A 21,556-nucleotide genomic window follows, 5' to 3' on the forward strand; every position below is an offset into this window, starting at 1 on the left:
TTTTTTCTCCCGTTAAGAACAAGTCAACTTAAAACGTCAAAATAAAACACCCACTAAACCGCTCTCACCATCTCCTCTTGACATGCACACACGCACAGGCAAGCGCGCGAGACCCACCAGCTTCTGAGGGGGACGGGTGGTTAGTCATGGACATGTTTAGGATGGATCGGATTATTAGACATAATGGTGCATTAAAACGGTAGATTCAACAGTTTAGTGTTCATGTGGACCAGCGGGTGGGAGGCAGGGAAGGAAACCCCCTCCAAAATACCTTATCTCAGTCGGCTATAGTTATGAGGAGCAGCGGGGGGGGAGGAAGGGTGTTAAGAGGAACAGCGAGCAGGATGGTCAGCGATAAACAAGAGGAATCCTGCGATTCTCTCCTCTGAAACGTGTTAGATGTGTGAATGGAATCATTAGGATGTTATACTAGGACGAATTGTCTTTCTTTATGGGTGGTGGTTGGTGAGTGGTTGGAGGGTGGTGGTCGGGGGAGGCCGGTACGACTGGCTTCAGTAGTGGTCGTGGGCGTCATCTCTGGCTCTGTGTCCCTCCGCGCCGTGCCGTCGGTGGCTGCGGTGCTCTCTGTGCTGGCGGTGGTGGCGTCTGTAGCGGTGGGATCTTCGAGCTGAGAGGGGGGGGGGGGGGGGGGGGGGGGATGGGCAGACATTGTGCAAGAGTGTGAGTAGAGTGGCTATGGTGTATGGTACGTGAAACATGTTTTCAGAGGTAAAACATCATCTTCTGTCTATGCGTTGATCCTATTACATGCAACATACGTGTTTTGCCTATATCTATGTATGTATGTCAATTATGGCACCCATTGCACTCTTGATCATCCCTGGAAGGAGGGATCCCTCACTCTGCATTCCTTCTCAACATTTGTTCCTTGTTAATTAAGGGAGTATTTTCTTGCCCTCTCAGGGGCTAGGGTCAGGGGGGTGACATAAATACAATGCCTGTTAAGCCCTCTGCGACAGTCTCTGTGATTAAGGGCTGCACAAATATAATTCAATTCAATTCAATCAATCCTTACAAATACATTTATTCACTCGACCTCACCATGTACCGGACATCTTTAACAGGTTCTGATAGGGACTAGAAGGAGACCAAATAATTGATTAACTGTATAATCCCAGATGAGATATTGTGGTGGGGTATGTCGCCCTTGATTTTTTTGCCTGATAGTTTCTTCACCAAAATGTGGGCCCATTGATCGACTATTAAATTTTGAACCTCGGGGAAGAGCGATCGCTCAGTGTGCCACTCACACTTTGTGCAGATGATCTTGGGACGCTCCCAGTCGCCGTCGGCACGGCAACGGGTGGTGGGAATGTGGCGCTGGTAAAAGCCCTCGGAGCACTGGTAGCGGACCACCGAGTGGATATCGTAGTGGGACCTTCGGCGGCCAATCAAATGGGCGTTCTCCACCGTAGGCGGGGCTCCACACAACACTGGCCATATAAGGGCAGACAGGAAACATGCAAACAACTGAATTTACAAGAAAAAGACTAGAGCAACAGGACAGTAATAAAATAAGGATGGTTATCATATGAAAACGAATGGTGTATTCAAGGTAAATATGGAGAACGTATTCACAGACACGATTTATTTGCTATTGTTACTAGTTAATTACTTGTCCAAATAATATTTATATACAATTTATATAACAATTATTATATACTATCTATTACAGATCTTAACAGATTGAGCTCCAGCTGGGAGGCCTGTACTGCAGGGGACTGGATGTGCTTTAGGGGGCAGGCTTGCTACTGAATCCCGGTGGTGTGTCAGGGCCGTAGCCTAGCGATAGGGAAGCAATGGGCTCTGCAGTATTGTAGCCAGAAGCGGCCACAGCCAAGACCACCGAGGCACTGGACCATGGATATAACTCTTCCTCCACTCCCCTCCTCGTCTCCTTTCACTTAACCCTTTCAAAGTCGTTTCTGCTTGTTTCTCTGACATAACTCTTCATCACATTCAACCCTTCCCCACACACAGACCACATGCTCCTTTTATATTTGCCCACTTCACATCAGTGCCAAGAGATAGCACTTATCAGAGGTTGAATGGCAAGTGACATCACTTGGCGCAGATTAAGCCAATATGAAAGAGCGATTGTGATGACCAGTGCACTCCCTGGTCATCATAAACCGTTTGAACAGTTTGAGTATTTGGCTGATCTTTTGGTTTGGTAGACTGTTGATGAAAAAGTAGGGCAAGATGTGAGGAAAGAGGGTGAGACTATTTTTTAGTCGTGGGAAATGTTACATTTTGATTCCTTCGAGCCAATCACTCCAGCAATCAAACTGTGAGAGCCCTGAGGCGTGGATAACAGCCCTTCACTGGGGGAGAGATCAATCATTCTGATCTCAAACAATGAAGATGGGAGACTTGAGAACCACTGCTCTCTGTTTTTCTTTTATTTAATACATTTGCGTTGAGTTATTGAGAGAACAATTGCGAATAATGAAAGGAAGGGCCATTAGTTTGTGTGCATTTAACTCACATTAGTCTGGAGCTCAGATGCAAATTCTTCTTTAGTAGGAATGCGTGAACGCCATTTTGTATGTCCCTAGTCTCTCTGTGAGCATCCTTGAGGAATATGCTTAGCCCCTACCTGCTCCTTAATAAATAAATACTAATCACTGTGTGTCGCTTTGGATAAAAGCTTCTTCTAAACAGCAAAGATAATATTAGTTTAGTGTACTCTCATTCTCAAGAGTGTTTTGTTGCAACCAGCCTTGCCCTGGATGTGACACACACTTCCAGCACACTATAGAGTCCAGCTTACGGCTGTACTACTGCACTGTTACTACGAATAGCACTATACCGTCCAACTGTGCAGATGTTTACGTTTACCTTTCTCTAATCACACCATTAATAAAGTTTTGTGCTCCATGGAGTCTTAACGATGAAGGTGAGCTAACTGTGCCGGCTGTCCCCACCTGTTCCCTTCTTGCAGATGTAGGGCAGGTTGTAGTTGCAGGGCACGTCGTTCCACTTGCCGTCCTCATGGGCGATGGTCACCACACAGTCCTCCCCGCCTGCAAAGAAGTTGTCCGGCTGGCTCTCCCTCCAGTTCTCGTACACCTGCAGGAAAGCAGGGCAGAATCACCCGTCCGTTTTGTGATCTGTGACCTCTGACTACCAGGTGCCATTACTCACAAGGTTTAGTAATATAAAAAAACGGATTCCATTTGATTTCGTTCCAGTAGTAAAACATTATTATTATTTTTTTTAAAGTAATGAATGGAAGATGGAGAGAATGAATAAAATAATTGATGAGAACAATAAAGGAAATATTTAGGAAAAGTATTTTTCTGTAGCAGCAGATATATGCAATACCAAACATTATATTGCATCCAACTGGTTCAAGGACATTTACAAGGAGGATGATGATAACGATGATTATGATGAAGATACATATGAGTCTAACCAGGTCGTTGCTGTCAGTCCACTGGAAGTCTTCCTCAACGGTGCGGTCGTTCAGGCCGATCCAGGCATTGTCATGACCCAGACCTGAAACAGCCCCGCCCACAACACCACCACATCCTCATGAGACCTCATCGCTGAACATTACATCAGAATGTAGGCCACATAATATACCCGCAGGTCACATGTGTTAGCATATTTAATAATAGATAATGTGTTTAGTGCTCACAAACACACACACACACCAACACACACACACACACACACACACACAAACACACAGACACACACCAAACCACACACCAGCACACACACACACACACATACAAACACACTCTGACTCTCTCTCTCTCTCTTTCTCTCTCTCTCTCTCTCTCTCTCTCTCTGTCTCTCTCTCTCTCTTGCTCTCTCACTCTCTATCTCTCTCTTTCTCTTTCTATCACAGTGCACAAACACAAAAAACACATTCATTCTCTCCTTTGACAGTGCACTAGCACCCGCCGTCTCTTTATCTCTCTAATTCGCTCTCACACCCTTACACACACAAACAACGCCGACACACACACCCTCCCGACCCCCCTCACCGTTGATGAAGTCCTGCTCGGTGGAGGACGTGACACTGCTGAGGTGAGCACTGTGCTCTCGGCAGTCCTTCTCCGCGTCCTCCCAGGTGTGTCTGTGGGTGAAGTACCTGCAGAGGGAGCAAAGTGTCAGCCTCATTACGAAGCGCCGATTTCACTCGGTGTCAGGAACAGGCAACCGCCAATGCTGCCCCAGCAGGGGATGTCACATCAGTGGTGTTTACTGGATCAGGCAGGGCTTTATGGCTATGGTTCAGCAAGGTCCCATTGCCTCACATGGGACAGATGTTAACCGGAGTCACTGGTTTACCACAAACATTTAAATCTGTTCAGACAATAATTATATAAACATATTTTTGCCCATGACAGTTTTTTGTTTGGTTAAAGTCACAACAGATACAATTGTGCACACATTATTTGTTGCTTATCCAAACCACCACCTCTTGTGTTTCTAGTAGTGGGCAGCCTTTGAAAACAAAAGGCATCTTCCCCCCTACAACTGTAGGGTGATGTGATCAAGCAGTTTTCCGCTTCAAGCTGTAGCATGAGATTAGTAAAGATCTGGTTCTCCCTACCTGTAGCAGTGGCCATGGAACTTCTGCCAGCCGTGCTCACAGCCCTCGATGTCTGGGGAGGGAGGTTCGGAGGAGGACGAGTAGATGGGGGGAGAGAGAGAGAGAGAGCGAGAGAGAGAGAGAGAGAGAAAGGGGAAGGGGAATAAATGAGGCATAGATGAGGAAATAAAGATTAATGAGAACAATTTGCAGCATTTTTTCTCCACAAAATAAAGTACCTTATTGATGGTTGGAAGAGAGAGGATAAAGTTTAATATCGTGTTCATTCCGTAAAGGCTCTGGCATTCAGTGGTTAACAGAATATTGCTGCTTCCCCTTTTGGACTCACGTGGCCTTCTTTGCTCTGACTCCCTCTCGCTGTGCTATTAGTATTCATTAATACCTCCATGGCCGGTGGATTCATTTATAACTGCAAAAGGTTAGATATCCATTAATCCTCATTACTTCTAGTGCCCATGCTCACACAGGGGGGGACAGATCAGCTACTGGAGGCAGGTGCAGCCAGCGAGGTGTGTGTGCGTGTGGGTGTACATGTTATGTGTGTGTGTGTGTGTGTGTGTGTGTGTGTGTGTGTATGTGTGTGTGTGTGTTTGTGTGTGTGTGTGCGTTCATTTGTGTGCATGCGTTTGTGTGTGTGTCCCCTATGCTAGAGAGAGCAACAGAGAGGAAAGAGTGCCCTTACTTCGACACGGGCTACATAGAAATTGTTTTAGAAAGTGTTTGCTGTAAATGAGAATGATGCTGACTGCGTGGTGAAGTAAGCAAGGGTTGACACGTTGTCCTTGTGCGTGTGAATGAGAGTAGGGTGAGATCCACAGCCACCCGCATCGTCCGCAGTAGTGGATTGAAGTGTCACAGAGTTGCTGGTCAAACATGGCAGCATGTTAGCGATATTTATAGCTATATCAAGCACGGCAAGGGGAGATCAGATGCCACTAGGTAGCTTGCAGTTTTATTCAAATTCCTCAATTGACCCATCACGGAAATGACATCTGTGCTTCATAGCCGTTTCATGTAGGATAGCATGCTCTGCTATTTGGATATTTTGGTGGCAGCCCGTTCTGTTCTCTAATGAAGGCAATGCAGGGTTTTTTCAGAGCAGAGCCTGCGTCTGCATCTGTTACCCTGAAGCCCAGTGACAGAGGCAGATACACACTGAGAGAGAGAGAGAGAGAGAGAGAGAGAGAGAGAGAGAGAGAGAGAGAGAGAGAGAGAGAGAGAGAGACCCTGGGATCTGAGATCTGAGATCTGAGATTCTTGGCTGAGCCATGCCACAGTATAAAACACACAAGCCTGAGCTGGATAATTTCACAAAGGACAGCCCTGGCCGTGTTCTACTAGCATCGTATTAGAAAAAACAATTTCACCCTGACGACAGCATGAAGTCAAACACATATGCACGGAGCCGGTCGGAATCGAGAATTTCACACCAGCGCATAGCGCCAGACGCCGCCACCTCCAGAAACTAATTTGTCTATTATTGACTTGGATGTGTGAATTATTTTCCCTTTGTCTCTGTCTCTACTTCGATCTCTCACCTTTCTCACACATCTCCCCTTCATAGCTCGGCAGACAAAGGCAAACAAATGAATCAATTTTGTCGATGCAGGTTCCTCCATTCTCGCAAGGGTCTGACTGGCAATCGTCCACATCTGAAAACAAGATGGTCACAAACAGGTTGTCAAGGAGCGTCATTTCATTGATTTCTTTACAGAAAAAGAATGAAGGCATACACATAAAATTTATTTAATCAAGCTTGGATTTGGGAAGAAAAGAAAGCGCTAATCTCTTTCTCATTCTTCTGAGTATTGTCTAAAATAATTTAAAAAAGAAAACCTCTAAAAGCTTTTTAGGTTCATTAGGTTCATGTTTTTGGCATAACCGCAACATCAATGTTTTTTACTAACTCTATTCTATTCTGAGTGTTTTGATAATTGTCATAATTGTTTTGCACTTGCATTTTGATCAAAATGACATAGCTGTAGCTCCTCTCCAAAATGGGAAGGAAGTCATGTTGTATATATATATATAATTCAATCGGTGCCCTTCAAAAATACCAACTTGGATCAGAAAGCACATTATCTTTCTTTTAAAACATGGAAGCATGGAACCCTTGATTAAAAACTGACATGAGGGTGATGGACTGAATGAGAATCAAGACTTACCTGCAAAATCTGACACCCTGATTACAGACAATCTGACATGCAACTAAGCTAAGCATATGCTTTAGCACTGCTACCCATATGGGACAGCATCGATATAACCCTGATGCTTGAAAACCCAAAAACATTGGACGAATACGATTTTTAAAGAATATTTGGTAAAACATACCGTCAGTTCAACTTTGAACAAAATGTTGTGCATGTAATTGTAGACCTGGAACAAATCATTAGACGCTTCAAACACAGACAACGTTCTTTTATGGTGCGAAAAACGAAATATCTGACAGCCTTGAAATGACAGATGAGTTGTGACAAAAGTAAAACACAAAGGCTGGTGCTGCTGTTTGATCTATGTGAGAAATAACCTCTGAGTCTTGATGTCTTGGACCCCCGGGAAAATCGTATAATCAGTGACCTAAATTGACTGCAATGGGCATTCACATAGCGGTATTTACTCAACTTTTGACCCCATATTCATCTAATTATCAATCTATCTAGCTATCCGATTGGTCCATTTGTCTGACTGACCATCCATCCTTCCATCCCTCAATCTCGCCTCAATCAACTCATTCACCCCTCCGTCCTATTTGTCTATCCCTCCATCCATCCCTTTAAAATGGATCTGCCTGTCTGTCTGATTCTCATCCAGTATTTCCAGTGACATTACTTCATCAGGTTGATCACTATGGCATGTTTATCCTGACCTTGTCCTCGTAACATCTGTCAAACCCTCTGAGTAAAATCATTTACACAAGCTCTCTCTCTTGCTCTCTCCCGGGCACACGCTAGCTTACTCTCTCTCTTGCTTACTCTCTTTCTCTCTTTCTCTGTCTCTCTTTGGCTCGCTTTCTCTCTCTCTCTCTCTCTCTCTCTCTCTCTCTCTCTCTCTGTCTCTCTCTCTCTCTCTCTCTCTCTCTCTCTCTCTCTCTCTCTCTCTCTCTCTCTCTCTCTCTCTTTCTCTCTCTCTACCAGCTTACTGAAATATCCTTAGGCATAAAGGCATAACACATCTGATAGGCTCTGTAGATTTGACAACTCAGCGCTCTGACATCAAACTAGCCCTGCGACCTGTGTTGAGCAGGTGGCAGGGTGGTGAGGAACACCAGGTGGTTCACCAACCCGATGGGAGGCTTATCCAGGACCTCCAGGGCACAGACTAAGAGAGCCAGAACTCTTTCCACTGACTCTCACCGTTACAAAATCTCTGAATCAATCAGAGGGAGCGCTTGACCTTTGACCTGCCAATATCTAAATTAAAAGACGTGAATCAATATGCTCGTTTTGGAACAGTGCATACTTACTCCTCTGTGCATGAGTGATTTTGTGTGCGTCTGTGTGTTTGCGTGTATTGAAATGTAGTGTTTATTGTGTAAATGTGTGTGCGTGTGTGTGTTCATGTAAGTGTGTGTGTGTGTGTATTGATATGCAGTGTTTGCATGTGTGAAGGTGTAAATGTGTGTGTTTGCGTGTGTGCTTGCATGTGCTTATAAACGGCACGTATGTGCATGCTTGCTTCCGTGCGAGGGCATGTGTGTAAATGTTCGTGTGAATGTGTTTGCGTGTGTGCACGTGCATGAGAGTGTGTGCGCGCGTGCGTGTGCGTGTCCGTGTGTGTGTGTGTGTGTGTGTTTGTCCATCTGTGTACGTGTGAGTGTATGGATGTCTGCATGTGCACCGTGCGGCCGTGCTCACCGATCTCACAGTTCTCCCCGGTGTATCCTTGTGGACAGTAGCAGCTGTAGCCCCGGCCTTGAGGCAGACACCGCCCTCCGTGGAGACAGGGGTTGGTCACGCATGGCTGCTGCTCCCCTGATTAACACAAACAACCCGGGGAACAGGGGGACGAGGGGTCTTAAATAAAACATAAGGGTTAGGCTGGGACGCCATCCAGCAATTAGATCTGATTTCGTTTGACTTGGTTTTAATGTGGGCAGGGGACCCAGGGGGTCCCCGCCCACAAGTTTAATTATTGATTACTCTGTCGTGACTGTTGCTACAATTATCTCTTCCTTGTTGAATCTTCAAAAGCTCATTGTTGGAATCCGTCGCTTTTTTTTTTTTTTTTATCGTGAAGTGGGGGAGGGACGCGGTGTTTGAAACGAGACGAGACCCAATTTCCGGGTCGAGGGGAACAATCGCCAGGTGTGGCTGCAGTTGTGGAAGCACAGCGGAGATATCCATTTCACACACTGCTTTCAAAGGAATCACGAGCCAGCGGGCACCACGGCCAATCAAATCGCCTCAACCCCACCATTCACCCAGCGCCGCGGTTGTCATGACGACCATATGAAAAGCGAGGCTGAGTTCACTCCACACAGAATGTAAGTGGGAGTGAAAGTGAATTTAAGGCGTCACCTTAGCGGCAGGAGAAAACAACAACCCGAACAGACCTCTGTAGATCAGTTCCAGCCATTCACCCTATCTTAATCCATGCGTTGGTGCGTGTGGTCTCTTTTTCTGATGATTTTACATTTCCATATCAATTGATGGAGTACCATGTGTTGCCCGCCCCTCCCCCCTCCCCAGGCCTGCTCATTAAGGCGTCTTGAGGCCTTTGAGAGCCACCACTCGTTCCCTCCGAAAACAAAGCCAGGCTGTGGGAGGCTTTGTCCCGCAAGCTTTTTGATACTGAAGACAGTATTCAGAGTGGCTGAAGCGTGTGTGTGTGTGTGGTTGTGTATGTGTGTGTGTGTGTGTGTGTTTGCGTGTGTGTGTGTGTGCGTTGTTTGTGTGTGGGTTTGTGTGTGAATGTGTGAGTATGCTTGCGCGCGCGTGAGTTGGGGGTGCATTTGCACGTGCGGGCGTGCACGTTTGCGCGCATGTACGGGCCACTGCCCGTGCGTTTGTGTGTATGCGTGTGCATGTCTCAGTCCATCAGTGTACATAACAAGAAAACCAGTGATGTGGCATGATGAGCCCCTGCGGTTCATGCTTGTCCCGAAGACTCAATTGCAGTCTCTTCGGCTGATATCCCCCAAGCATACAATAGACACCAAGTCAAAATGTTATTAATAGAAATCCATTATAAAGTTGCCAAATCACAATTATTTGTGAAAAAAACGCCTCGGAAATGTTTGCGTGGTCGATTTTTATTTGTGTTGTGCTGCAGGCACAGAGACGGTCTCTGTAATTTAACGGGAGCGTTGAGGTCATTAGAGTGGGCTGATATGTTCTCCACTGAAGGTCAGATCTAGCAGTGTCCAATATTTAACCATTACCTGCAAGAAGATGAGTGATGAATGCATGTGTGTGTGTGTGTGTGTGTGTGTGTGTGTGTGTGTGTGTGTGTGTGTGTGTGTGTGTGTGTGTGTGTGTGCGTGTGTGTGTCCGTGTGTGTGTTTGTGTGTCATGTATGTATGTGTGTGTGTGTGTGTGTGTGTGTGTGTGTGTGTGTGTGTGTGTGTGTGTGTGTGTGTGCTTGTGTGTGTGTGTGGATATGCATGCATGCGTGCATGTGGTGTGTATATGCGTCTGTGTGTGTGTGTGTGTGTGTGTGTGTGTATGTTTGTGTGTGTGCGTGTGTATTTGCGTCTATGTGTGTCTGTGTGTGTGTGTATGTGTGTACATGTTTGTGTGCGTGTGTATGTGCGTCTATGTGTGCGTTTGTGTGTGTGTTTGAGAGAGATAAACCTGGTCCAACAGATCGTTCATTAAAGCGAGTGGTGCAGAAAAATCAATAGGCTGCAGAGTGAGCTGACAGAGTGAAATGTCCCCTGCTCCACTGACACAACCATAAACACAAACAACATGGGCACCACAGGCCAGCGACGTGTAGGACAACATCAACAACATGGGAGATACGCCTCAGAGGGAATCCATGGCACATATCTATAAACCATATATAATACATACAACATGGCCCCCTCTGAGGAGAGGTGAGTGGTCCACCTTTGAAAAAAACAATTGTTGTTTATGGATAGGTAGAGGGAGAGAGAGAGAAAGAGAGAGAGAGAGAGAGAGAGAGAAGAGGAAGAGAGAAGGGAGAGGGAGAGAGAGAGAGAGAGAGAGAGAGTACAAAATGTTGTTGAGCTCCATAGAGCAGCTAATTGGGGATCATTCATATTGATTGTAAAGCTTTTCTCCCGAAGAATGTTGGTGGGTGAAATAAAATATATATGGGAGGTGTGATGGAAACCTAAAAGCCAATCCATATAGATTAAGCCTAGGCTTCATCCCACTCCTTTTCCAGTGTGCTTGTGTCACGGTCCATGTTAATGTAAGATACCACTCTATTCAACCTGGGAGGGGAGATCTTGGGGAATAGTACAGCATCTCCTTCCAGCACGCACAGCTTCAGGGTCTCTCGGTCCATTAGGGGGCCCCTGCGGACCAGCCTCCAGGAGAGGGGTGTCCTTGGTTATGTAGTTCTAATCGACACGTTCCCCGGTTCCTCGGCTCACAGAGCGGTTCTACGCCTATGCTTTCTGACAACCTTTGCTCCAGGGGAATAAAACAGCTAATACGACCCCTATGCTCTGTTTGTGATGAAGGGAACCAAAATCAACATCCACAGTAAGTTAGCACGGAAACACTGTACCCATAGGGCTCGAGTATTGTTTTTAAGTATCCACTCATATGCTTAAAATACACACAAGAGCTTTATGCAAAATACAGGGTTTCCAGATAAGATATAGGAGTTATCTCTGCAACCACCGGGGACTAAATAAGCCTGCATCGATAATGATGCCCTGAATATAACATAATTCAGTGTTTTTTTCTTCTGAAATGGTCGGGTCATTGCAAGGCCAGGAGAACGGATTCCAGCAAGGCTTTGAGTGAAAGAATGAGAAGTAGCTGCAGAAAGAGCTGCATTGAGATTCACAACATGTCTGTACAATTTGGTCAATATCCAAGGTTAACTGCCATTTACTATTCAATCATTTGGCAGACACTTCTATCCAGAGCAGAAATGAGGATAAAACCCTGTATCCTGTATTAAATCTGACCAGTGAATCCAACAGGTCTGCAAAAGATAGACAGCATTCCCACGACCCCCCCCCCCCCCCCCCCCCCCACCAAAAGAAGCTGCATTAGAAAGGGGGCTCACCTGCTGAGACGGTGGGGGTGCTGGTGAGGTTGACTCCGCCCACTTCCTCCTCCATGTTCCCAGGTGACAGGGCCCCGGATCCCAGGGAGTGGGACCAGGCGGGCTCCTCCTCCTCGACGGGGGGAGGGTAGTACAGAGAACCCTTCTCCACCCCCTGGGGATACCCCACCCCCGGGGGGGCCCAGTGGAGGGGAGAGGTGGAGCTGTCCCTGGAGGTGTCCTGGGGGCCTGGGGACGCCGGGGCCCCTGTCTCACCCCCCTCGGCCTCGGAAGAGGCTTGGTGCAGGGATGGGGTCAGGAACGATGACAGGGATTCAAACAGGGAGGGCAGCAAGGAGCGGGACGGGGACTGGGGTGAGGGTGGAGAGGACGTGGGGGAATCGAACAGGGGCTCGGAGGGGGACGAAGGAGCCAGGGGTGGATCCGGGTAACGGCTCGTCGACTCGGTTGGCTGAAGGGTTGAAGATGAGGATGGGGAAGACGAGAGAGATGTGGATGTAGATGCAGTCGGGGAGGAAGAGGAGGAGGAGGATGAGGAAGACGCCTGGGTCTGGGATGGGGCTGGAGAGAGGGATGGGGAGGAGGAGGAGGAGGAGGAGGAGGAGGAAGATGAGGAGGGCATTGCGGACGGTGATGTGTTTGGGGACAGCTTTTGACCTTGGTGCGTGGTTCCAGAGTCTGTGTTGTACGGGGAAACGGATGCTGATAAGGCAGACGGGGATATGGATCCGGAGTCTACCCTCTCCGACCCGCTCTCCATGGACTGGGAAGTACTCGTTGCTGCGGTCGGGCTGGTGGTGGTGGTGGTCTGCCCTCTCCGGTGCCCCCTCTCTCTGGACCTCTCTCTGGACCTCTCCCTTGGTTTACTGGTTCCGGCCAAGCGACGGGTGAACTGCACCTCTCCTTTGGCCTCGGAGCCGGCCGCCTCTCCGCTCCCCTCCTCCTCTCCCCCTCGGCTCTTGTCCCCTCCCCTCCCCCTGTCCTCTCCCCTCTTCTTCCCCCTCCCTCGACCTCTGCCGGCCTTGGAGGTTGCCGTCTCCGTCCTCCGGTCCCCTGGCCGGGTGGAGGACGTAGCCTGGGAGGAGGAGGAGGAGGAGGAGGACGACGACGACACCATGACCCAGGCTCCTCCTCTGGTGACGGGTTCTGTTTCAGCAGTAGAGCTGGAGGTGGTGGATGTCTGGGTCTGCTCTGCGTTCCCATCGGTGCCGTTGGGGCGTTCCGTAGTCAGAGCTGGGTCGGTGGAGGCTGAGGACGGCTGACTGATGGCGGATTTGTTTTTGGTCTCAGAATTCTCCTTTGAGGTGACGCCAAACCAGGACTCCCAGGAAAACACACCTAGAGTCCAGGGATACAAGGAGAGGGACAGGCCATCAGTAAATAAGGACAGGAACAATATCACCAGACAAAGAGCCCAGCAATAGATGCAAAAGCAAAGACCATTTCAAGGAACTCTTGCTGCGTTTCCTTGACGGACCAAACGAACCCTGGTGCTCTCAGCTCTTTGTGTGGGATCAGTGTCAGCTTTATTTTTTGAACCAGACATTTCTGCCCCCCCCCACCACCCTTATTAGCATTCTGAGCAGGCTCAGCCCTGTAGCGACTCTTTAAACACCAACATTTGTCTTAGGAATGAGTTTAAATAATGCAGACCGTGTGTTTAAAAGTTTTCTTTAACATTCCTGACCCAAAGGGTAAATATGAAAAGGTAGAACCCATTTATATTAATGAAGCTTGAAATGCCAGCCTTTATTGAGCTCTTAATTTTTTCAGCGGAAATATAATCAAATGCTTGCACACATACGCGACTTAATGAGGAACCATTGTGAAACATTATTTATAGTAAGCAAGGACAATGAAGACACCAATATTGTTTTACTGTCTTCTCTTTATCAGTCCCTTTATTGAGCCTCGATCCCTCTGCTACCTTTACTGCAGCGTTGGGGAGTAGTGAACTACATGTAATTACATTTTATAGTGTAAATACATTTTGCAGTTGCTTGCTGGTAGTTTAACAACATCCATATTTGCATAGGGTTTCAAGTAGTAACACTACTTTTTCGCAATTTGTTGCGTAGTAAGGTTCGGATCGACACACAATTTCGGGCCATAAAAGGGAACGAATGTATTTTCATATTCATTTTTATCATTGCTTTTATATTGTAATTGAACCCCTTTGACCGGCCCGACCCCTTTTTATTGTTTCATCAATACACTGCTGAGATTAAATAGACCTTTTATATCCATTATTAAATTTGAGTATTTTCTAGTAATTCAGACTCCTTTCCTAAGTAGCTTTCACTCTTTCTTCGTAGCAAAAATGTGCACTGACCCTTTGAGCAGAAGGTGTACATCGTGTCTGCTGAGCAGAGTAACAACCAACCCATGGACCACGGCCTCACCTGGAGACGCCGTGCTGGCTGCTGTGGATCCCACCTCCGCCTGCTTCTCCTCCTGGCTCTGGGTCGTCGGCTCTGTCTCTGGGGCCGCGCTCGGGGGCGCTGGGCTCCTCTCTTCACCCTCATCCAGCCCCGAGAGGTAGCCCCACGGCCTCCAGATGGACTTCACTATCCCGGCGATCACCTACGAAACAAACAGACAAATGGACGGACGATGGATGCAATGGTTAATATGGTTTCGGCCATTAAAATATTGATTTACTGGATGGATTGGAGGGTTATTTAAAACACAATCAAAATACCAGAAGAGCAAAACCAGAACCAACCTTCTTCCCGGTAGAAGTGGGGGGCAGGTAGGTGGTGCCAAGGGCTTGGGGTCTCAGAAACATGTCAGAGTCCATCCTCTGCTCCATGGCGTCCCCCCAGTCAAAGCTGGTCTGCCCTGGGCTGATATTCAGGGTCACATACTGCTCTGTGGACTCTGAGGGCCAGGGGTCTGAAGCTAGAGAGCCAACCGGGGAAAGTAATATTAATATTAGGAGAGACATCAATGAGGTAATGTTCAAGAAGTTCATTCTGGTCTGTCGCTTGACTCGGGGGAGAGAGGCTTTGCGTCTGGCTTACAAGCTTCTCCACTCTGGATGGTCTCGTCTTCTAAGTCCACCAAGCCGGTCCAATTGGAGGGGGACAGGTCCTGACCACCAATGGAAGCCGTCTGGATGTCTGTGCAAAGAAGGGCAGATTAAGCCATATTGTGATGGGTGATTATCGATTTTTATAAATCTTTATAGTGTCATGGTCATCAACCACATTGATGGATGGATGAGCTTGTTGGCTGAAGGTGGGTCTCTTATAAATGAAGAACCTTTATAAGTGGTGGGGCCGTCCGTGGTGCGGTCCGCCCCCTCCGCCTTGGGGGAGCCCCCGTCCCTCGACCTCTCCAGGTAGCTCCAGGGCTTCCACATGGAGGTGAAGATCTTAGAGATGGAGCCTTTGATCTTCCCGTTGCCTTGGAGACAGAAACACAACGAGTGACAGAGCATCTGGTCAGTCGTTGTGTTAGTGGAAAGAGTCCATTTGAACTATTGTCTCTTTATCCGATGCAGTCCTTTAGTCTTTGTGTCTTATATGAATCTAAAGCAAGGGGACTGGGAAGGTTAATGCAACGTGAGAAATTCCACACACATTGTAAGAGAGTTATTTAACCTCTCAGCTGGTGTAAGGCTCCGTTGCATACCTTCATATCTGACATAAAGTCATTTATTTCACAACCTTTAAAGTTCTGATCAATAAGCGAAAATGTGTTAGACATTCAAATTACAACAATAGAAACCTAATTAGAAATAAGCTTTGTACATTTTGAGTGTTTTTGCACAATACCCAATCTATTCTCGGTCGCCCTTTTGGTTGGCCAATTAAAGTTGCAGGAAAATGTAACCTAATTATCTTCTTTTTCTTTTTTCTGAAGCTTTGACTTTGCACAAGGAGCCTTGCTCATTTCACGCTGCGCTACCTCTGTAGCAGTAGGCGTCGTAGAGTGCCGCCGTGGCGTTCTCCTCCGACGACGCGTTGGATGCCACGGTGCGCACGCCGGGCAGGTCGCCGCCACACTCGGGGCGGGGCCAGCTCACGGGGTAGCGCACGCTGCCGTCCGACAGCCAGCCCGGGGCGCAGCTGTCCAGGCCGGCCTTCCAGGCCAGGTAGAGCTGCCCCACGGTGGCCAGCTGGCCCCCCAGGGACACACATCGGTCCGAGGCCGAGGTCAGGGACAGCCGGCCCGGGACCGAGGAGTGGAACACCTCCCCTGAAGACCAGGAACATTAAAAACATCCCGATCAAAACACGGTTCCTCGACCGATCGATGGAGAACAACGCTGTTTTTCTTTGTGTTTACCGTCCAGCTCCCTGGCGAAACAGTAGACGTCGAACAGTTCCTTGGGGTCCCTCTTTCCATAATTTCTCACTCCGGCATCGAACTCCTTGTGTCCATAGCAACCGAGCTCCGGCATCTGAACGGAGTAGCTGCAACATAAAGGAATCGCACTTAACCAATTATGTCTCATTCTCGTCGCATTGAGATATGGACAAGCATTACTTATCTATTTTAAGCTATTCCTTTAGAGCAGTTCCTACATTTTTTAAGCAACCCATATTTGTATGGATTAAAGCCAAAATAAAAGAAAGACATAAATTAAACAGTACATAATTATCAAAGCATATAATGTAAAAACAAGTTGTACAATTATAACAAATTTAATACATTGAAAACTTCAAAATGGGATATGGGGACAGGTATTAAACTGCAAACAAAATGATGCAATTCACCAATTAATTGACTTTGTTTGGTTCTACTTTATCCCATCCCTGTCGGCTCTGCCCTTAATTAAAGAACGCCACGGCGGTGCTGCACCCATCCCAGACGCATTGCAGTCAGGGAGTTGTCACTCCTGATCACAGTAGTTGTGGATCACACCAGTAGCACCAGCACACCCCGTGCTGCACCACCACTCCTCCACTGCGGACCCACCGGACACTCTGGTCCGAGAGCCAGCCGGCGGCGCAGCTCGTGAAGCCGTCGTCGAAGGCGGCCCACAGCTGGGCCGGCGTGGCCATCTGGGCGGAGTTCTCCTGGCAGGCCAGCTGGGCGTCAGCGAAGGTCAGGGTGTAGCGGGCGGTGAGCGTCTTGTAGTGGAACACCACCCCTGCAGGTACGGCACAGAGGCAGCTGTTGAGGCCCACAGTGAGGTGGGGGGGGGGGGAGGATGACGGTGTAGAATGTATTGTAAAGTCACTCAAGGGATTGTCTGAGCCTTTCAGCAAAAATAAACAAAGGATTTATCGTCAAGAGAAATCGTTTGAAAACCTTTTGCTGATGATGTTGAAGTGAGAATGGGCAGAGGTGTTGATATTGACTTTTAATCTAAATGATTAAAGTAATTAAGATGAATCAATTCATATGCTGAGGTAAGAGGGAGGGGGTTACATACGATTGGTAAAGGTTGGTATAGTCATTGCATTCTTACTGATTGATTGTATTAAGGTCATTCAATTGATCACCCGTGGGAGATGGAATTGGTAATCGCATGAAGCCAGGGTAAATACTGCAAACAGGAGAAAGGCTTCACAGCCCAAACCAGAGCTGGACCCACCTCGAGGCAGACGTTACTAACAGCCTTAGATAAAGAATTGGGGTAAATCTACACATCAAGCTCCATCATTAGAACGGCTCCACAGCCGTTTCCTCCCCCGGGCCAGTCTGACTAAATGCAGATTCAATTAGCCAACGTGGAGATTTCCCTGGGGCTACTGAGCCAGGCAGCTTTGCAGCAATAATCAAATGCTTTATGGCCTAACTGCTGTACTTACCAGAAACCACCAGGGGCACCGTGTCTCTCTCATAGTCGTTTCCCATGACAACCTGACAGTGGTAAGTGCCTGAGTCGTTGGTACGGAGACGGTCCATCGCCATGGTAGCGTTCAGAGGGTTGGCCAAGTATTCTGGGAGGCTGACGCGGCCGGCGAAGGCTTTGTTCACCTTGATGACATCACCTTCGGACAGAAAGACCCTTTGTTCAGGACAGACACGTTTTATTCCTGAAGTCGATTGGACGAATCTCTCCACAGGATACATGGATGTAGAATGCATGTAGAATACAAACTCATTCATAATGCTACATTTTTTAAATGGAGGTTATTATTCCGATATTTCTTATAGTTAAAACACTCAGAAGAACTGCTGTAACAAACATAATTTCCCTTCGGGGGATGAACAAACGAATTATCTAATTATCTCTCTGTCTGGTTCTCGTACCCCTGGCCGACAGGACGGTCTGCTCCTCAGGGGCCCCGCGGCCCCCAGCGGGCGGCCGCGTGACGGTCCACAGGATGTGGGGCGGGGGCAGGGGGCCGGCGTCGGGGTCCTCGGGGGGGAACACACAGGGGAGCAGGGCCCGGCCGGCCAGGCTGCCCTGCACCGTGGGGTGGGTGATCCGGCGCATGTTGACGATGGAGGAGGCACTGCCTGAACAAACAACACAACAACAATAGTAAACACCCCAAAATCACCTTTTTAATGAAACCCATTCGGTCTGGCCCCCCCAAGGGTTGGGGAACATTTCCCTGATATTTTAGTGTTTGCATTTTAGTGCATGGAGTAGGGAAAAATCGTTGTCAAATTACTGGTTCGATACTTCCGGCTAAAAACAGTTTTGAGTGGTAGTTTTCCGTTGGCTGTGGACCGCTGCGTTTGACTCCGCCCCTCCCTCCCCACCCAATGGCTGTTTGTCTTCCTAGGCATTATTTTTTGCCTCACATCGCATTTTTGGAATCTCCTGGGGAAAAGTTCTCTTGCACCCTTTAATAACAGCAATAATTACCCATGACTGGTTATAAAATATCATATAGTCGTCATCATCATCATCATCATCCTCATCTTCATCATCATCTTCATCACCATCAGCATCATAATCATCGTCATGATACTCCATATCCTCCTAGTCAGCTAGGTGAGTGTAGACTGAGCTCTTCTAAAGGAGAAAGCTGTGAATCCTCCCACACACAGAGACAGCGTGGGTGGAGGCTTCTCCATCAAGGTGTCAAGTGCTGAGACCTGGGGTGCTTCATTACCGAGTTTGTGCTTCCAGTTTGGCAACAGAGTAGCGTGAAGGAAGCCACTTCCTCTTCTGCACAATAACGATATCATAATAATAATATAATAATGTAACGTGGCGCTCTCAGTGCAGGGCTGCTGCTAAGCCACAGCTGAATACAACCACACCGAGATGTAAATGTGGGGCTCACATGTACACACACACACACACACACACACACACACACACACACACACACACACATACATATACACACACACACGCACACACATACACGCAAACACACACACAGTCACACTCGCGCACGCACGTTCACACACACAAACACACACACGCACGCACGCACACAAAAACACACAAACACACTCACACACACACACACACACACTCAAACACACAATCAATGTCTATTCTAGAGTATTGACTTTTGCTTTCGGGCACATCATCTTGATTTATTTTTTGCATTCCATCTACAAACGGACACCTGGTCTCTCTCTCTCTCTCTCTCTCCCTCTTTCACTCTCTTCATCTCTAACTCCCCTCACATTTCCTGTCCTCTGACTCTCCGTTTGTCCTTTGCTACCCTTCTCTCTCGATATCTGGGTTAGTAATCAGTTTTTTGGTCAAATCTCGTTCCTACTCTGCCCCTATAAATACATCTCTCTCCATATATATCCCTCCTTCAATATCTATCTCTGCCTCTCTCTCTCTCCCCTTATCTCTCTGTCCACTCTCCTTCTCTCGCTCGCTCTCTCTCTCTCTCTGTCCACTCTCCTTCTCTCTCTCTCTCTCTCTCTCTCCCTTTCTCTCTCCCCTCATCTCTCAGTCCACTCTCCTTCTCTCGCTCGCTCTCTCTCTCTCTCTGTCCACTCTCCTTCTCTCGCTCGCTCTCTCTCTCTCTCTGTCCACTCTCCTTCTCTCTCTCTCTCTCTCTCTCTCTCTCTCCCTTTCTCTCTCCCCTCATCTCTCTGTCCACTCTCCTTCTCTCTCTTTCTCTTTCTCCTTCGCTCTCTCTCTGTGTCTCCATGTCTCTCCCCCCCAGCAGATAATGAGTGGAGTGATTTGTGTTGGGGGGGGCGGGGGTAGGTTAGGGGATCAGGGTCTGTCATTGTGTGAAGGAGACAGGGTCAAGGCCCCCCACGTCCCAGGAGGTCACCGTCCTTCTGCTGTCCCTGACGTGTGTGCTCTGTGTAACCATGGCAACCCTATCAGCTGAATATGAAAATAAATAAATAATGGACGTAGAAAAGGAATCCACAATGTCTACAGAGGGTTCATAAGCCCATAGTGTGACTGTCGAGTTACAGCTGTCTTCTGGAGCATGGAGAACATTCCTCTCTCTGAATAAGGCCCAGGGATCAACCCCAGACACACACACACACACACACACACATACACACACACACACACACACACACACACACACACACACACACACACACTCTTCACAGATGCCTTGAGTCAACACAAAAAAAAAAGATGTCGGTAATTCACCCACTTTACATTTTCCCAAATTTACATTCCTGCACCAATTTGTATGAAAAATAAACACAGGCTTAACAAGAGTGACTGACTGAGAAGACACAGCTTGTTTTTGAATAATGCAGCTAAGCTGCGTGGAGGAACTGAACCCCCATAAGATGCCTGCATCTGCATTTAGATTGGACTGCCTTTTCACTGGCGGAGCCCCCAGAGTATCCTCTGTGTTAACCAAAGCTGTTGCCGCCTTCCAGCCAAATCAGAGGTAATCACACAATCACAAACAGCACACCGGGAGTGGAGCAGGAAAACAGAGGGGAGGGAGAGAGAGAGATACCCAGAGAGCAGGAGGAGGAAAGAGAGATCAGGGCAGAGTCGATGAGAGACAGAGAGAGATGGAGAAAGAGAGAGGAATTGAGAGAGAGAGAGGAATTGAGAAAGAGAGAGAGAGAGAGAGAGAGAGAGAGGAGAGAGGAGGTAAGAGAACTCTATTTCTTTAACTCTCTCTCCACCTTCTCTCTCATGAGGTAGAGTATTAGAGAAAGAGAGAGAGAGAGAGAGAGAGAGAAAGAGAGAGAGAGACAAAGATATCAAGACAGAGTAGGAAAGAGTAAGAGACGGCAGATTGAACAAAATAAAGAAAGATGAATTGAGAGAGTAAAAGATAGAGAGGGATGAGGGAAAGAGACATTGAGGCAGAGTAGAAAAGAGAGAGAGAGGGGAGTCATATGACAAATCACAGGAGAGTATAAGAGAGAAAATGAGAGAGGATGAAAGATATTAAGAGGAAGTGAGAGAAAGCGAGAGATGAATAAAAAGACATGGTGACAAAGGGGGAGAGAGAGGAAGAAAGGGAGATCAAGGAGGCGTAGCAGAAAGAGGGCGAGAGAAGTAGAGAGACAGAGAAAGAGGCTTTAGCAGCAGTTGACAGGTCGATTGGGAGACACATTGGATGACAAATACACCCTGAAGCCTGCCAGTGACGGACCCAATGAAAGGGAAAACAGCCCAACAGAGCACTGCGGGTCTGGCTGTGACGTGAAGGACACTTTGTCATTAACAGAAGCCCAATCCCTGCCCTCCTCCCCATCTCTCCCCAGTAGGAGGACTGCCGGACCCCCGGGATTCATTAGGATCCTGGATGCACTCAGCGATCCAGGGTCCAGTCATCTTTCACCACCACAAAGCCTCCACCAGCGCTAACACCAGAGCCGGCTCCATCGCCACCTCCACCACCACCACCACCACCATTTAGCCTCCACCACCAC

At 47.8% G+C, this 21,556-nt stretch overlaps 1 protein-coding gene across 1 annotated transcript in view; it reads right to left on the reverse strand.

Moving 5' to 3' along the window:
• Window positions 1-512: 512 nt before the first annotated feature.
• LOC307085770 (neurocan core protein-like) overlaps window positions 513-21,556 on the reverse strand; it is a gene marked incomplete at both ends in the record, with an annotated part of 24,048 nt that continues 3,004 nt past the window's right edge. The window contains 18 exons of the mRNA XM_079750631.1: window positions 513-628; window positions 1,272-1,454; window positions 2,949-3,093; window positions 3,440-3,522; window positions 4,020-4,126; window positions 4,592-4,643; window positions 6,130-6,243; window positions 8,446-8,562; window positions 11,801-13,138; window positions 14,203-14,383; window positions 14,526-14,701; window positions 14,824-14,922; window positions 15,065-15,208; window positions 15,713-16,003; window positions 16,094-16,221; window positions 16,727-16,901; window positions 17,566-17,748; window positions 18,011-18,220. Of these exons, the coding sequence (XP_079606757.1) occupies window positions 513-628; window positions 1,272-1,454; window positions 2,949-3,093; window positions 3,440-3,522; window positions 4,020-4,126; window positions 4,592-4,643; window positions 6,130-6,243; window positions 8,446-8,562; window positions 11,801-13,138; window positions 14,203-14,383; window positions 14,526-14,701; window positions 14,824-14,922; window positions 15,065-15,208; window positions 15,713-16,003; window positions 16,094-16,221; window positions 16,727-16,901; window positions 17,566-17,748; window positions 18,011-18,220 (3,842 nt within the window). The remainder of the gene's footprint in view (window positions 629-1,271; window positions 1,455-2,948; window positions 3,094-3,439; window positions 3,523-4,019; window positions 4,127-4,591; window positions 4,644-6,129; window positions 6,244-8,445; window positions 8,563-11,800; window positions 13,139-14,202; window positions 14,384-14,525; window positions 14,702-14,823; window positions 14,923-15,064; window positions 15,209-15,712; window positions 16,004-16,093; window positions 16,222-16,726; window positions 16,902-17,565; window positions 17,749-18,010; window positions 18,221-21,556) is intronic.

The sequence above is a fragment of the Pollachius pollachius genome (assembly GCF_949987615.1).
Source record: "Pollachius pollachius genome assembly, chromosome: 14".
NCBI lineage: Eukaryota > Metazoa > Chordata > Actinopteri > Gadiformes > Gadidae > Pollachius > Pollachius pollachius.